Below are 16,933 nucleotides of genomic sequence, written 5' to 3' on the forward strand. Positions count from 1 at the left end.
AAGATTTGACCCAAAGCAAACACACTGGCACTTAAATTTGAGTTAAACCCCAGTTTAAAACCAGAGGCAGGAAAATACCCTTTTTTCAGTGAGACAAGATTTGACCCAAAGGTTGTGGGCTGCCCTGTGCTGATTGTAAAAGCTGCTGTTCTATCAGAAGGGACACTGAGGTGATCAAATCTAGACTTGTCTTTACCTGGCCAAAGTCAGAACCACAGTGGGATTGATGACATGGATCCATGAGGAAATGATCACTGTGTACCTAGGAAACATAAAGAGTTTCTGTGGCTTATAGACATCTTGCTGGCTTCAATGGTGTGTCATATATTTACTTATGTATGCAAAACACCTGTTTTATTATGTTTATGGTGCAATAATGAAAACTATTTCTGTGGCTGTAGGCAGAATGGAATATTATAATTACATTCTTTTCCCTTTTCCCATCTCCTACCAAAAAATTGGGTATTGCCCCTGTGATAGGTTATACTCAGGTAAATGGAGCTGCCTGCAGGCAAGGGTTTGCAGAACCAGGGGTGTTTAGTTTCTCCTTATATTAAAAATCACTGACAGCAAAAGTCTAAAACTCTTTTTTCCTTGTGGGAGGTGTCTCCTTTTCTGGAAGTGATGTAGCTGTCTGCAACTGTACTTCTGAAAGATCTAGGTTCAGTTTTCTCTCAAAAACATTAAGATGATGACATAACTGAAGGTCTGGTTGAAATATGACTTAACAGTTCAACTTATCTGCTTAGGGACTTGACATCATGGTATGCAGAGGTCTTCTGATCAAGCAGCAGTTCACCGGATGCAGGAAAATAGCTCTGATCAGTATGTGACCTTGAAAGTGGTCATGGGTCTTCCTCTGCCCAACTGGTCACAAGAGAACAGAGAAGTTCTGTTTCCCAGTAGAAGTTGTTGCTTCTCTGGGAGAAGTAACTGAAAGTGGGGTTTTTTTTTGCTATTCTCAATTGCAGTTCTCAGAATTTGGCATGCATGGGAATTGTGTATAAAAGTGACCAGCTCTCCCCTCAAAATCTGGCATTTGAAAGATCTCAGTAATAGCAAATCCCTTCCTTGAGGGCCAGAGCTCTGCTCCTGTTGGATCAGCTTTACTTGAAGGCAGATGACACTTATCCTTACATCACTTCTAGGTTTTTATTTTCCTATGTGTATGTTCAGAGTTTTGAGTGTGTCTATCTTATTTCAATGTACAATAAAAACAGGACTTCTTTACATATTACCACATTAAAAGAAGCTTTTAAAACCAAATAATTAATATGCTTGGTTATCCCTTCAGTACTTTTCAATGAGGTTAAAAATGTGGATGAATTAAGGGCTGAGATGGAGGATTAAGCAGTGCCTTTCACCATGGAGGTATCAACATGTGTTCAATGTGAGGAGGTACTTCCAAGCCTCTTCTGCAGACTTGGAATACTGTTCACTTAAGGTATTTGAACCCTAGACAACAGGGCTAGAGAAATCATAAGTTTCTCTTTTTCTAGTGAGCTGAGAAGACTTTAATAAAAATTTAATTTTGATCTGTAGACTTTTTCACATAGTTTTCAAACCTTGAATAGTTTTCTTGATGTTTGTGTTCTAGGGATGATTTTTTTTTTCATCTGCTGTGAAATTTTACATAAAATGACTTTGAAATGCAAATATATCTATTTATTTTTTTTTCCCTCCACAGATGAAATCATGCATCAGGATATCATTCCCCTCTATGCTGCAGATATTCAGGACCAGTTAAAGAAACAATTTGCTTACCTGTCAGGTGAGACTCTGGTTTTCCCTCCTGTATTGCTCAGATGTATGGTTCAGCCTGTTTTGCTTTCAAAGTTTGAGGTCTTACACAGGAGAAACATACTTCTATGAACAATTCAAAATACAGACTATCAAGAATTGTTAGTTAAGGATTTATGAACAGGTGTTTGTTTGTTTTTTAAAGTATGTTAAATTACAGCTAATATCCCAATATTCTGGTTAATGAAATGGAGTTTTCCTGCCTGTAAAGCTCTGGCAGGTGAGCAGCAGTGAACTTGCTGCAGTTACTGCCCAGCCTACTAGACCAATGTGCTGCTTTGCTTAGCAAGAGCTCACTGAATCTCATCACACTCATAACTAAGCATTAATTACCATTTACTCCTGCCACATAAGCTGCATTGTGGGTCTGTGGTAGTGACTGTGTTTTTCTATGAGGTGATGGTAGCATTTGGAAATAAGATTTATTATTTTTTTTAAGTTGGCTGTTTGTGCTTCACTTGAGCTGAAGGTATTTAAGCAACAGTTCTTTTCTGTCAGTTTATACTTTTGATTTTCCAAGCTCTTCCTTCTCATCTGAGGCATAAAATGGCTCATAATAGTGTTAGGCAAGAGTCAGCCTGTCAAGGAAACTGTAAGTAGTGTTTGCAAGTTGCCTCTCTGAAGTGAAGGGGAAAACTGGTGACTGCAGGAGATCAATAAAATCTCTTTGAATCCAACTGGAGGTTGCTCACCTCTTAAGATAATTGAGTTTGCACAGCCACAAGCATCTTCAGCACTCATTATGTCCACTCTGCAGTGGAGCTGAGTAAGAGCAGCCATTCCTCATGCTGCTTTCTTCTATGTATTCACCCTCATGTCTGGTAGACTGTTTTGTTTGCCTGAAATAGCAGGACAGCTGCATTACTGTGGACTGTGACCATATTCTCTGTTGTATTTTACTATTCTTGGACAATTTGACTGAAATGGAAATAGATTCTTGGAAATAGATTCTTAGGTTATGGCATAAATCTCTTTAATATGAAAGCCCACAGATTACAAACACTTTTGGTAGAGAGCATCTCTGTAGATATGGTGAATTGCATAAACAGTTAATCATTAACAATGTTAGATGCATTTCAGGTTTTAGTTTGGGGCTTTTTTAACAGCAATGTGATGTATACTTGAAAATCACTTCAGTTTCTGTAATGGGATGTGTCTAGGTCTTGTGGGATGCTTGCTTGAATAGTGAATGAAACCCAGTCTGCTTTGTGGCTAAAGGCTCTAGCCCTTCCTGAGCTACTTTTGGTGCTTTAGTCTAAGTCAAGGTCACTTCTTTCTGTTGTTCTTTTTAACTCTGCATGTACAGAGTAATTTATGTGCTGCCTCCTGCTAGATTATAATGTCAGTGATACAGGAGCATCCAAATTAGGCTTGAAATGAAACAAATGAAAGCAAAAACTTACATTAATGCTTCAGTTTTTCAGTAAATATAGCAAAGTGTGATGAGATGGAGGTGCTGGCTGCTCCTACAGATGTTGAAGGCTCCTGCTACACATCCTGCTCACCTATGAGTGTGCACTTCTGTGTTCAGCTTAAATCCTAATGGAGAGGCAAGCTCTGGATGAGCTTTTTAATCAGTCATTCACATAACAAGTTCAGTTTCTGTAATGGGATGTGTCTAGGTCTTGTGGGATGCTTGCTTGAATAGTGAATGAAACCTAGTCTGCTTCTGTGGCTAAAGGCTCTAGCCCTTCCTGAGCTACTTTTGGTGTTTTAGTCTAAGTCAGGGTCATTTTCTGTTGTTCCTTTTAACTCTGCATGTACAGAGTAATTTATGTGCTGCCTCCTGCTAGATTATAATGTCAGTGATACAGGAGCATCCAAATTAGGCTTGAAATGAAACAAATGAAAGCAAAAACTTACATTAATGCTTCAGTTTTTCAGTAAATATAGCAAAGTGTGATGAGATGGAGATGCTGGCTGCTCCTACAGATGTTGAAGGCTCCTGCTACACATCCTGCTCACCTATGAGTGTGCACTTCTGTGTTCAGCTTAAATCCTAATGGAGAGGCAAGCTCTGGATGAGCTTTTTAATCAGTCATTCACATAACAAGCTTATAAACTCTGAAGTTAATATTTTACCTCAGCTGTTTCCTTTTTCCCTTGGAGATTTTTCTTTCTGTGGAACAAGGTCCTTACCTTTGCAAGAATTGTCACTCGTTTGTGTTGTTTCTAGGCTGTATTAAATGTCCTCTCAGTTCACTGTTTCACATCTGACTTTATTCATCCTTTAGTTAGGAATTGTGCAACTACTTTTTCTTCTGCATTGCAAAGGGTCTTCAAGGGTCTGCTGCCTTTTTTTTTTTGTTGTGGGTTTTGTTTTAATCCTCATGGAAGACATTGGAAGGTCCATTTAAAACTCTGGAAAATGTATTCCTTACAGTCTTTCATTTGCATTTTATATTTTCTTTCATGAATACTTTTTTTTTTCCTCTTCCTTTGATTGGAAAGCTGCTGTGTGACTTCGAAACACAACTTTGCAACTCTCCTCCATAGCTGTACTCAGTATGTTAAAATAAATGTAGATAAAAAAGAGCACACAGACAGGTGTGTGTATTTCTATACATCTGAAAGCACATGAGCTATGTGATGTGCAAATAAGACTCTTGGCCACCAGAAGTACTGAACCAATTATTTCAACTCACTTTCCTTTGAATGCTGCTTTATGCATTGAAGGTCTTCAAACAAGTATTTCCATTAGAGGAAATACAAACACGAGTTCATGCTAGTTGCATTTTTGCCTGTTTGATTCATAGCTGTTTTTCCTGCAGTTGAAAACATTAGCATTGGTACTAGCTTTGTATCTTTGGCCCTTTAAATTATCACTCTAAATAATAAGCTTCTCCTCTCTCTATTTACTTGGCTGTGCTCTTGCTCTCCTCTGTGGAAATGACCTGAAAATACCTCCCTGGTTAAACTGCTCCCTTTGAAGCATCCACGGGTGCTGAGTCTGTTTGTAAAATTGTTTTTGAGAACTTCTGAGTGGATCCTGTACCACATCATATTGCATCAGTTAGTTAAAAATACCAACTTGGGGTTTTGTTGCTGATCTAACTTGGCCAATGTCTATGTTGTGCACTGACAGTGGGAGAGGTATTATATTTAGCAAATTCTGGCTTGCACAGGTGTAAACCCAAGTGCTGTTTTATATTCACTGCCTGTAGGGATCTAAAAATAAAAAACAAGTAGTCAAGAGAAAGGAAAACCAGTTTAATCCTTGGCTCAGAGATCTCCAGTCCAAATACACCCAAGTATGAACTGACTTGTTGCAATCTGATTTCTAAACCAGCATACTTGCTGCTGATGAGAGTGGGCAAAATGCAGCTTGTGAAGCTATACAAGTAAAACCTCTCTCATTTCAAGGAAAGGATGTTTGAATAAGATCCTCTTCATTCTCTTTTTCTTTGCCAAGGATATGCAGTGAAGCTTTTATCCACTACCTCACTGAAGTCCACACACCATTTCAAGTACTGTGAGTACTCCAGTGAAGTATATTGGGCAAACAGAAAGGAGAAATTCTTATCAGGAACATACAAACATAATAACTGAGCCACCACCACAGTAAAGCAAAATCCATAGTAAGCCTTTGTCTCCTTCATGCAGGAACCTCTCTTTTGATGTGACTGCAAACAAGATTACTTTTGCTTAAGCTGAGTCTTTTAAACCAAAGTTGTAGATGTGAGTCATTAACAGAGGTGATGCTCTGGCATCTTGTGTGCTCATATTGATAACACAGAGATTGTATTTTTTTCTTATATACCCAATACCATTTCATTTGCATTATAGATTCAGACTAGAAGCCTTACCTTTCTGCTCTGTCATCTAATTATATCCAATTACCTTGCTTCCTTTTTGTGGGCTTGGGCAGAGTGCTTTTTAAAAGACCTTTTCTTATGCAAACAGGAGCAGAATAATGAGGGAAACATTACAAGATAATCTCCTGCTCTTCTTCTCTGGAAATCTGAGCAATTTCTTTGCTTCTTCCAAATTTTGCTGGCTATACAAAAAAAAACCTAGCATGTCTTTCATAGGGTTGTGGGGAGTTACCCTTTCCTCTCTGCATGTGTGCATATGTGTGTATGTGTGTTTTAGCAGCTGTACAATTGATAGTTTTTGTGATTTTCCTCGTCAATTCCATTTTAAATTAAAAAGAGTACTGATTGGAGTTACCCTTTCCTCTCTGCATGTGTGCATATGTGTGTGTGTGTGTGTGTTTTAGCAGCTATACAATTGATAGTTTTTGTGTTTTTCCTTGTCAATTCCATTTTAAATTAAAAAGAGTACTGATTATTGTTTGAGATAGTTTTTAGATACCAAGTCATTTATGTGCCTCTTGATCAGAAGTTGTGTAAAACAGTGCTGCAGTTTCTTTGGCTTGGCACTGCTCTATCAACCTATTGATTTAAAAATAACTAAATAACCCCTAAAGAGGTTACAGCTATGATAGGAAAAGTTAGATGTAGGAGAATATAAAGAATAAACCCTAAACTACCTAGACTTAAAGTAAACTTTATCAGTCCCATCTCACAGCAGCACAACTAGTTCTCCAAGGATCATTTTTCCACTTCTCTCATACACGAGGTTGTGATGCTCTGGGTTTTAGCAGTTGCTGCTATTGTTTAAATAATTGTCTGCAGAAGTTAGGAACACAGAGTGCAATTTTTTAAGCACAGCTAAGTCATCTTGCTACCTAAACCTGTGGAGCTAATGTGTTTCTGAAAAGTTTTGCTCCAAAATGCAGGGCTGTGGCTGTTGTAAAAACTGGCCTTAGGTTGAGGGACCCAGACCTATTTCAGAGAGCTCCATCTAATTGGAGGTTTATTAGAGTTATAGAGATTTATCCCCTGGAAAACTTCCATTTTAGAAGAGTAATTTGTGTTTTCTTTGACACTAAATCTGTTCAAGAAGTTTCAGTTGAATAGGTTGCCAAAGCCAATTATAAATGAGTTAATATACAAGTTTTCTTTTAATGAAGTCTCATGGAAGTGGAGTGGAAACAGATCTATTTGATTTAAAGCCACGTTGCTTTATTATTGTATTGTAATTGCTGACATATGCTTCAGTGCTCTTTGTTTCTATGGTGTTTCCATTTTTAGACTGAAAAGTAATAATCTTCTCACTTGGAGAATGTTCTCTAAAGCTGCATGCAATGAGACAAGTCTCAAGTAGTTCTTGGGAATCATTTCAGGTAAAATGTGTGCAGACTGGCTGTACCCACTTAAGGACTGATGCTCTTTGCAATTAAAAAAAACCCTGAAGCTGGGACTCAAGTGGCATTTGCTTCAGATTTCAAAAAGAAGTAGTACTAAATATTTTTCAACATTTTTATAGAATCACAGAACCTCTAAAGGTCATCTTGTCCAACTCCCCTGCCATGGGTGAGGACATCTTTCACTACATCAGGTTGCCCAAAGCCCCACCCAACCTGACATTTCCATAGTCACAACAGTGCTTACATTTTTTAACAAAAATAAGGGCTTTGAAAATCCCTTTCAGAAATTTAGATTTATTTTTTTTTTAAAAAAAGGACTAAGATTAGGCAAAGAAAATGCTCTCAGAGAGGTACTTCAGGTAGTCAGTCTACCACCAGACTTGAATTTATTAAAATATTACAGTTAAAGCAATTTTTTTTATGGTGATTAAAATTCCAGCTGCTCATTTTTAAAAATTACTCCATCCAAACTGAATTATTTTCATGAATTGTAGCGCTCGTAGAGTTCATCTTAAAGTTCATCCAAGTTTTCATTTAGGTTGTAATTGGTGTATGTATTGCTGAGATGCTGGAAGGTTATTGTGTGAATTAGTTTTAATAAGATATTTTAAATTTTTGCCTCTCAGGAAGGACAAGAGCAGTAAAATTGTTCATTTTGTCATTGGAATGCTTTCCCTCTCACTAAAACCAAAACCAACAAGACCCAACCAAGCTTCTTAAACTCCCTTTTGTCTCCTCACCCTAAATTCTGTGGTGTGATTTACTTCTGAGAGAAGGGAAGAAAATAACAGCTAATTTAGGAATAAACTATGTAATATTGTCTTTGCAGAGGTGAAGCAAGAAAAAGTGATTCCAAATAAAGGGAAAAAAATTATTCCTTGCTTCATCAGGTTCATTATGAAATAAAGGACAGTTTAAAGAGTGAACCCACATACTGCTTTGACTATTATTTAATAAAAACACAGCTTATATGTAGGATTTTTATTTTTTTTTCTATTTCCCATGCCCTTACAGCTTGCTGTGACAAACACTGATTTATAAGTAGCAGCTGCTTTGTAGGGTAACCTGCCTTCCATGTGTGGAAAGCTGTGATATAGAAAACATCTCTAGATCAATGTTAAAGCTGAAATTTCACAGAATTTATTATATATAGCACTTCAGGCAACTGTTTTAAACTCTTTTCAGCAGTGAGGTCCTGTAAGTAAAGCAATTGAGCAGCATTTTGCAGGATTATATGTGGATAAGTGTCCCAGCAGGAAAATACTGGAGAAACTGATAATCAGTGAATGATCTAACAGCACAGAGCAGGACAGAATTGTCTCCACCCAAAATAACCAATTAATGACTGGACTAGAAACTGGAAATTAAGAGTAAGTGTTAAGGCAGGATGGTTGTATTTGCCCTTGGTGGTCTGGGAACTTCCTGAAGGTCCAGGCTTCTGCATTTAGGATATGTCCTGCAAGCCTATTGTTGATGTTCTTTTGTTTCATCTGTCCTATTTATAGCAATTAAATAGAACAAAGTGAGGAACCAACAGGGATACAGCAAATAATGTATAATTGTACCTCAAAATAGGTATTCTAGAGAGGGCAGAACACCTCGTGAGCACCAGAAATAATCATTATCAGATCCATTAATTAACATAAGGATATTATTTGAGCTCTTCTAATTACGTGTGGTTTTGGTGGTGTCTTTTATCAAATGAATCAGAGCTCACATTGTCTTTTTCTGGTGAGCTTAGATGCAAAGGCACTGGAAGTGGGTAATAGCACACTGTAATTTTCACAAACCCCTGTTGCTCTCATGATTTCAGGGCTGGAAAAAATATCCTTGTTATTTTACCACACTGTTTTGGGCTGGTTTTCTTCTCTTTTTGAAATGTGGAGCAAAGATAATTTTCAGTCAATGTGTCCCTACCACCCCCAACTTTTCACTTCACGCAGTTGCCAGGGCTAAAAAAAGTCCTTTTGTCCAGCCAGTCTTTATGAAAATATACTGAAGAGATGAAACACTAACATAATCTTTAAAAGAAATCACATTTTGTGTCTAAAAATGTCTGTGAAATGCATTAAAAACCATTTTGTTGATGAATTCTACCCATTCTGCAAATAAGATGCAGATGTCTGGCTCAGCAGCAGCCATCCTGCAGCATAGGTGTTCAGTTCTGTTGTACCTTTTGTAGGTCATCTGAGAGGTTGAACAGGAAAAGTCCTTTAAAAATACCTTCCCTCATTTCTTTAATGTTTTGCCAGTTCTTTTAGACCATCCTGGAAGCAGAGCAGCCAGCTGAGCAGGGGTAGGGGTGTTTTGCATGAATGAGTTCAACCTGGTGGGAAGGTTGAGTTGGGTTCAAGACAGAGATTTGCCTATTTAATTCTGAATTAACATTTTTTCCTAAATTAATCATTTTTTTTTCCTCTGAAGTGGTTGTATTTACTTACAGCTGACACTTCTTGAAACATGCACTGCCATCTGGTGTCAAAACTGTGTTCACATGAGCAAAGAGAATTGTACAGCAAAAATTTGGTGTGGTGTAACACGTTCCATCCTATAAAACTTCCTAAGCTCTGAAGAAAAGGCTGTTTGGAGTATACAGTGTCCATGTTGTTGAGCTCTGCACCAAAAAAAACTGAAGAAACACAGTGGTTTCTTTACTGGGAAATTGCAGACTGTGTAAAGGGACTTCCATGTAAACATAGCTGCTATTTGTTTCTCTCCTAGGTGGAAGAGGAGGAGATGGATGCCCTGTTATCACCTTTCCAGACTACCCAGCTTTTAGTGAGATCCCAGAGAAGGAATTCCAGAATGTCCTGACCTACCTGACAAGCATCCCAAGGTGAGCATCTGTCCAGGAAAAAATAGCCTTTTATCTGTGAAGGGATTTTTCATATTCAGTCATTTAGGTGATGATGTGAAGGTCAGCCTTGATATTTAATTAAAGAAGAGGAAAATTCAGGCTATGATGCAGTGTCAATAGGTGTTTGTTAGTTGCTTCATGTAGTTGCCAGATGAATCATAGAATCATATAGTGTTCTTTATATTTCCTCAGAAAACTACTTTCTGGTGTGTATGGGGGCAGATTCTGTGATGGGCATTGTCCTCTTGTCACTTATCTTTGTTGTAACTGAATTTTGTTCTGTGTTTTAATTGAAAACATGTATGATTTTGGCAGAACATGTGAATTCCTGGATGCTACACAAGATGTTACTCAGTGTGAGGGAACACTCCATAGTTACAGTGGTTTGTCTTAACTACTTGTGTTCCGTTTCCCTGGCTCAGCTGAAGGGAGTTGAATGTTTTAAGCCTTTGCAGCACTCCCAGAGATTTGACTGAGGGTTCTAAGGAGACCCAGCAAATATCCCTGGCTCTCCTGGATGGCATGGTAGTGTTATCAATGAGCTGCTGAATAAAAACTGTGATTTTCTTGAAGATCTGTTAGGGGAATGAAATAGAGGTGTTCAAGAACCTGGTGGAGGTGAGAAAGGCAGCTAGCAGGGTAAAATACAGACCCTAGACTTCAAGAGAACAGAATTTAGGCTTATTCAGGAAACTGGTAGATGGGATTTAATGGAAGGCAAGTCTGAAGAATAAATCTGCTGAGGAAGGCTGCCAAGTTCTGAAGGACAACATCCTCCAAGCAGGAGAATGGGACGTCCTGGAAAATGAGCAGACATAACAGGAGACTGACCTGGCTGAACAGGGACCTTGGGACTGAGCTGCAGGACAAAGAGCATACAGGAGCTGAAAGCAGGGACAGGCTCCAAAGGAGGAATATAGAAACACTGCCCAAACACCTAGGGGTGACTTTCAGGAAAGTCAAAGCACACCTGGAGCTCAGGAACAAGAAACAAGGGACATCAAGGACCACTCATAAGAAACTCTGTGGCTTTAGCAGTGCAGGAATTAACAAGGAAAATCTGGACCTGTGCTGAGTGGGAGAGAATAATTTTACATGAGAAAATTATGGAGTAAGTCCTCTTAAAACACACTTTTGGGCACAAGAAAGGAAGTGGTGATGGGGAGTAGCCAGCATGGGTTAAACACCATTGATACAGTGATTCAGTAATGATGCTTGACCAGCCTGTTTCTGTGGTGAAAGTACTGGATGCATGAAGGATAGGAAGCTGTGCATGGCTTTTACCTCACCTTAAGCAAGACTTCCAGCAGAATCTCTCCCAGCACCCTTGTATCTACTTTGAGTTGTTATGTTTTGGCAGGTGGGCTGCTGGGTGGGTGAGAAACTGCTTGGATCATCCAACTCAGTGGTTAGTGGCTCAGACTCTCCCTGGAGATGAGTTCCTCAGGGAACCATACATATCTGCCTGACATCCTTGGCAGGGATCTGGAGGAGAAGATGGAGTGCACTCCCATCACATTTGTGGATAAGAAACTGGTGGACTAGTCAGTACACTTAAGGGAAATCCTTTTCTGAAGAGGGCCTGGAGGTCTGGTGGGCAGCAGGCTAAATATGAGCCTGCAGGATGCCCTGGCAGCAGAGAAGGCTGGTGGCCCCAGAGCTGCACAGCAGGAGCATGGCTGGGAGCAGGTGACAGGAGGGGATCTGTTGGCTGGCTGTCTCCAGACCCCACCCATGCTGTTGGGGCCAGCTCTGAGCTACCAGTTCACAAACTGGAGTGAGTCCAGTGGGGCCTCCTCAGTGGTCAGGGCTGGAGCTGATGTGCAAGGAGAGGCTGTAGGAGCTGAGCTGGCTCAGCTAGGGGAGGAAAGGCTGTGGGGGGGCAACAATCACCATTCCAAACAACCAGCAGGCCGTGGGGAGATGCCAGCAGAAGAGTTGGGCAATGGGGAAATGCAGGCCAAGTGTAGGAATGGGAACAGAAAGGTGGTGACCTGGATGTGAGGGGGAAAAACTGTTGTTGGGAGAATACTGAAGCACAGAGACAGGCTGCCAGGAGAAGCTGTGGAGTCTATGTCCTTGGACATTTTCAAGACCTGGCTGTACAAAGCTCTGAAAAACCTGGTCTGAATTTGGAGTTGACCATGCTTTGAGCAGGATGTTGGACTAGAAGCCTCCTGAGATCCCTCCAAACCTGAATCATTGTATTAATGAAGAGATCTCCTTTATGTCTTTCCCAGACTGGGTTATATGGCTTTCCTAGATTAAAAACTCTTAGAAATACAGGTTAGTACTGACTAAAGCTGGTGGTCTTGAGGTATTTCATGTTCTTTTCACTGACAGCATTCAGTGCAATTCAGCAAGGTCCATGTTGAATTGACATTGGGAACTAGCCATGGCAGATGTCCTCTGTGCACGTGCATGCTTTTGTTAACTGCATGCATGCAGAGAAATAGTCCTGCTCTAGTAAAGGCCTTTCCTCTGAATTATTTGGTGAGGAAACCCTGGTTCTACACAGCACAGCACTGAGGTACCCTCCTGGTTGTACGTGTTAATCCCCAGTTTATCAGAGAATGGAGCTGTGAAGCTAACAGCCAACTTTTGTGTTGTCTTTGTTTGTCCTTGAGTTGGTTAAACTGCATGGTGCTAAGCCCCCCTTGCTAGGCACTCTCTTGGAGACTGTTATTACAAATAATTACGTGCTAAAGTCACATCTGCTTCTCCTTTTGAAAGCCCTTGGTGGTGCACTTCATGGTGGCCCATTGAACTTCCCCACAGAGTGGGGTTTATGTGAGAAAATCTCATCAGAACAAACAGCATCTGGTGCAGGGAGGGAGCACTGTGCACATCTCAGAGCATCAGTTTGGTGGGAGCACCTTCTTTTTCCTCATTAAAAGTCTGGGAGCAGGTATTTCTGAAGGCTTTTCTGCTAGTTTTCCCCTGCCTGACAGGAATTATTCTATGCTTATTAACCCAGAAGTGACTTTTCTTTAAATCTGGCTGTTCTTGTAGGATTCTTTTGTTTCTCTGATTCTTTAGAAAGAGATCACTGTTCTGTGTAAACAAAGGAGGTAGCCTAGAAGACTTGAGGTGAAGAGTATGGTATTAACTATTTTGAGTATAACAATACCTCATGAGGTTCAACAAAGCCAAGTGCAAGGTCCTGCTCTGGGATCAGGGCACTGCCCTGTATCAGGACAGGCTGGGAGATGATGAGAATGAGAGGAGCACTTGGGGGTACTGGTGGATGAAAAGCTGGATGTGAGCTGACAATGTGCAGTCACAGCCCAGAAAGCCAACTGCACCCTGAGCTGCATCAAAAGAAGCATGGCCAGGAGGTCACAGGAGGTGATTCTGCTGCTCTGCTCCACGCTGGTGAGAACTCACCTGGAGTACTGAACCCAGCTCTTGGAGTTCTCAGCACAAGAAATGGACCTGTTGGAGCAGTCTGGAGGCCACAAAAAAGATCATGAGGCTGTTCTGACTGATTGAGGTGAGATGGACTCTTCTATGAAGAGCTCTGTAGAGCATGGATGTGCTGGAGCCACAGCAGTCCTCAGAAAACTACTTGTGTTACTTGACCCCAGACAAGACCTGGTCACAGCAAGGGGTTGGCAGCAGTGATTCAAAACTCATTGTCTGACTGCCTGCAGTTGGATGTTAAGGGAAATGATATTTCATGGAAATGACAGTGAGAAGCTACTAAGAGCCTTGTAGGAGAGGACCTTTCTGTGCTCTGCAGTAGAGTTCACCCAATAAAATAGTTACTGGTATAATAAATCTTAGCAGTGGCATCAGGTTTTTGAGATCTGTTCACAAGTGAAAGGAGCAGTGTTGGTAATAAGATTAGCTTAGGACTTTGAAGGAGGAAAAACTGAAACCTCTCAGCCTATCTTTATTATTCCCTCAGATTTTGTAGGTAAACATGACCTTGTCCCCTCTTACTGCATTCTTCTTCTATGCTGTCTAAACACTGGATTTCACAAGCTTTTTTCTGTGTAATTTTTCTCTTAGTGACTTTTAATCATGAAGAGTGCATTCTTTTTCTATATTATCCAAACACTGGATTTCACAAGCTTTTTTCTGTGTAATTTTTTTCTTAGTGACTTTTAATCATGAAGAATTAAATGTCTCATGTGCCATCTTGCATTTAGGAATGGGACTAATGTACGTTGTGTGTTACCAACCTGGATGAGCATGGAGTAGGACAGTGCAAAAAGTAGAGCTAGCAGCTCTGCTCAGGTCTGTGAATGCCTGATACATGAGGATGCTAAGAAAGCAGACAGTGGAAAGGGAATACCTCACTTCAATTTAAGATAATTAACCCTGGTGCAACTGTATATCATTAAGCAGAGGGTTGAACCATCTTCTTAGGTGGGTGTTTTTAGTGTTGCCAGGTAAATGCATGTTCTGTAGACAATTGGGGAAACAAAGGTGATGACTAACATATGGCTTGTCATAATCTCCAAATATTCAGCCCAGGTTGGTGACCACAGTCTTGTACTGTGTGTGATTAAAAGATTGCTGCTTTATCAGGAAAAAATGAAGGATCAAGGATCATTACTACAGACCATGTAAGGTGACTGATAATCCTTCTGTACCTGCCAATTTGGTAATGAGAGGTGTGGTGTAAAAGTACACGTGTAATACTTCTGAAATAGGTTTTTTTTCTTCTAGCAGCTAGTATTTTTATTAATATTATTGAGGTAGAAGTAAAGTTGTATTAAAAAGGGGAGAATTCTCTTAGATTTTTCTTAGGTCAAATGATTTTTTGGTTTTATACAGTACCCAAGAGGAAAGAAAGAGAACCCATAGTGGTATGTAGTGTACCTAAGGCACTATTTCTAGGAACTATTTTAATGAATATGTTAAATTGGTACAAATACTTTGCATATAAGCATTGATCCACAGGAATTCATAGTTTTAATTGATGGAATTGCTGAATAAAGTTGTATCTGTAGAGAAGTGTCTGGTCCTCTTTCTGCAGTGAGTGCTTTGGGGGTTGTGCAGAACAAGGTTGTCTTGCCTCTTAGCTGAGTGAAGAACTGATGACCTCCATCCATCGTGTACCACATTCTTACTGCAGTGGGAGAAGCATCTGGGGGATGAACCTTCTACATCCCACCTATACAAAGGGTGGGGAAAGAATATTCCAGTCAGGTTTGCAGTAGGTTCCTGAAATAGCTGGCTATGGTACCTTTAAGAAGTCATCTCAGGGCTTTCAGTAGTCTTCTTTTTTCTTTTATTTTGAAAGTATTTTTTCCTCTTTCTATTTAGCCTTGTAAATAGACTTGTAAGAGTTGCAGTGTACCCTGAAGGCAAGTGTTATTCATCCATCCATCCATCCATCCATCCATCGATGGGATCACTCTAAACCATTCTATTAAATTAAGTGTCTACACGTTCTTGGAATATGAATTTACCAAATGTGGGGTGTAGCATGAGAACTTGGTCCAAAAGAAATTAGTGGATAATTGCAGTGGTTATAAAAAAAAAAAAAGATGGGATTTTTCAACATATGGTTTTGCTTCTGGTTAATTAGCAGTTTCTACTGCAATCAGAAAACAATATCCTGTGCAAGAGAACAAAAGGATATCATTTCAATGCTTTTTTTTTTCCTTGCTCATATAAGTTCATCTCTGAACAGAGCCAGTATGCTGAAATTCTTGTGGTCCCAAGAGACTGGAAAATTGATATTTTAAAAGTGTAAAACTGAGTCTTCAATAAGAAAGTTCCTTGCAAGAGAAATAAGAAATTAATTAGAAATTGATTATGAAGTTCAGAACAGATTTTGGTGACCACTCTGAGTCCCACACTGCTGATTAAAGACAAAATTCAGGCCTTCTTTGACTGGTGCTCAGACAGAGCCCTGTACAGCCTCTCTCTGTGCTGCCCTTCTGCCCTACTTCATGATCTCTAAGCACACAGAGGTTAAGTTGGCCCGTGTGGTGATTTCCTGTTTTGAAAGCTGTCCCTGCTGGTTTCCTGCCTGGGAGAACGTTGCCTTCTTTGAGACCTCGATGGTTTACAAATGCTTGAACACCACGTGGCCTCCTGGGCAATCCTGTTGTTTGTGGGACTGCCTGGTGCTGGAAACTGTGGAGCCATCCTGTCCAAGTGACAAAACAGAACAAGGTGATCTCCAAAAGTGATGTCTGAGTTTGAAAGCTCACTTGTTAGGGTTTGAGCTTTCAGTAGACCCTTCCTCATTAATTACACCAGCTCCCCATTGTTTGGGCTAACACTGGAAAACTGAAAAAGGAACGTCTGTGCTCAGCCTTCCAGGAGGTTCAGACCTGAGCCTGATGGGGTGGATTTAGGCAGCCCACCACTAGGCAGGAGTTAACCACTTTTGTTTTATAGAGTGCCAGTGATGAACGTCACCACATGGTGGGGAAGTGCCAAAAACCAGATGCCCTGACACTTCACACTGAGAGAGTGAGCAACAGCTCTACAGCTTCAGACTGGTTCTGTCAGCTGTGCTTCATTTCCATGCTCTCCTCTTTGTTGGATTACAATTCAGGCTGAAGATGTGAAACCTGTACCCTGCTGTTACCTTGGCAGCCCCTCAAATTTGTCAGTGAGAACATCCCAGGACTTCCAGCAAAATCTGTCATGCTGTGTGTGCCTTTCCTTTCTCAGGGCACAGCTGCCAAGCAGTTGTGAATGCCACATGTCCCTGGAAGCCCAAAGGAAGTGTAAGGGGTTTAGGCTTGAAGTAAGAGCATTACCTCCTAAAAGTTAAGTGGTAGTCAAGCTTTTGTGTCAGATACATGGTTTGGCAAGATTAGGTCAAAGCTCAAGATGTTAGAGTCTGAATTTTTACTGGGTTTGGAAGAATTTACATTTGTTTTGACGTCCACCTTATGAATGTCTTAAACTTGTTGTAAAGCTCAGCTTTGCCCAGACAAAGCCTTTCTAGCCTTTAAATTCCACTTAACACCTTCAAGGCTTAGAGGATTTGAATAGTATGCATGACACACACTGTCCAGTGGTAAATTTAATCTGCTAATGAGACCAAGTAAATTAAGCACTGTAAAACTGTGAAAGTTAATGATTAAAAT

General features: G+C 40.2%; 1 protein-coding gene across 1 annotated transcript in view; it reads left to right on the forward strand.

Annotated features, from left to right (window-relative positions):
• The first annotated feature begins 1,690 nt into the window (after positions 1–1,690).
• MCF2L (MCF.2 cell line derived transforming sequence-like) overlaps positions 1,691–16,933 on the forward strand; it is a 60,451-nt gene continuing 45,208 nt past the window's right edge. Inside the window, exons 1-2 of the mRNA XM_008938187.1 lie at positions 1,691–1,771; positions 9,734–9,848. Of these exons, the coding sequence (XP_008936435.1) occupies positions 1,696–1,771; positions 9,734–9,848 (191 nt within the window). The 5' untranslated portion in view covers positions 1,691–1,695. The remainder of the gene's footprint in view (positions 1,772–9,733; positions 9,849–16,933) is intronic.

Source organism: Merops nubicus, unplaced genomic scaffold (assembly GCF_000691845.1).
Source record: "Merops nubicus isolate BGI_N331 unplaced genomic scaffold, ASM69184v1 scaffold1014, whole genome shotgun sequence".
In the NCBI taxonomy this organism is placed as follows: domain Eukaryota; kingdom Metazoa; phylum Chordata; class Aves; order Coraciiformes; family Meropidae; genus Merops; species Merops nubicus.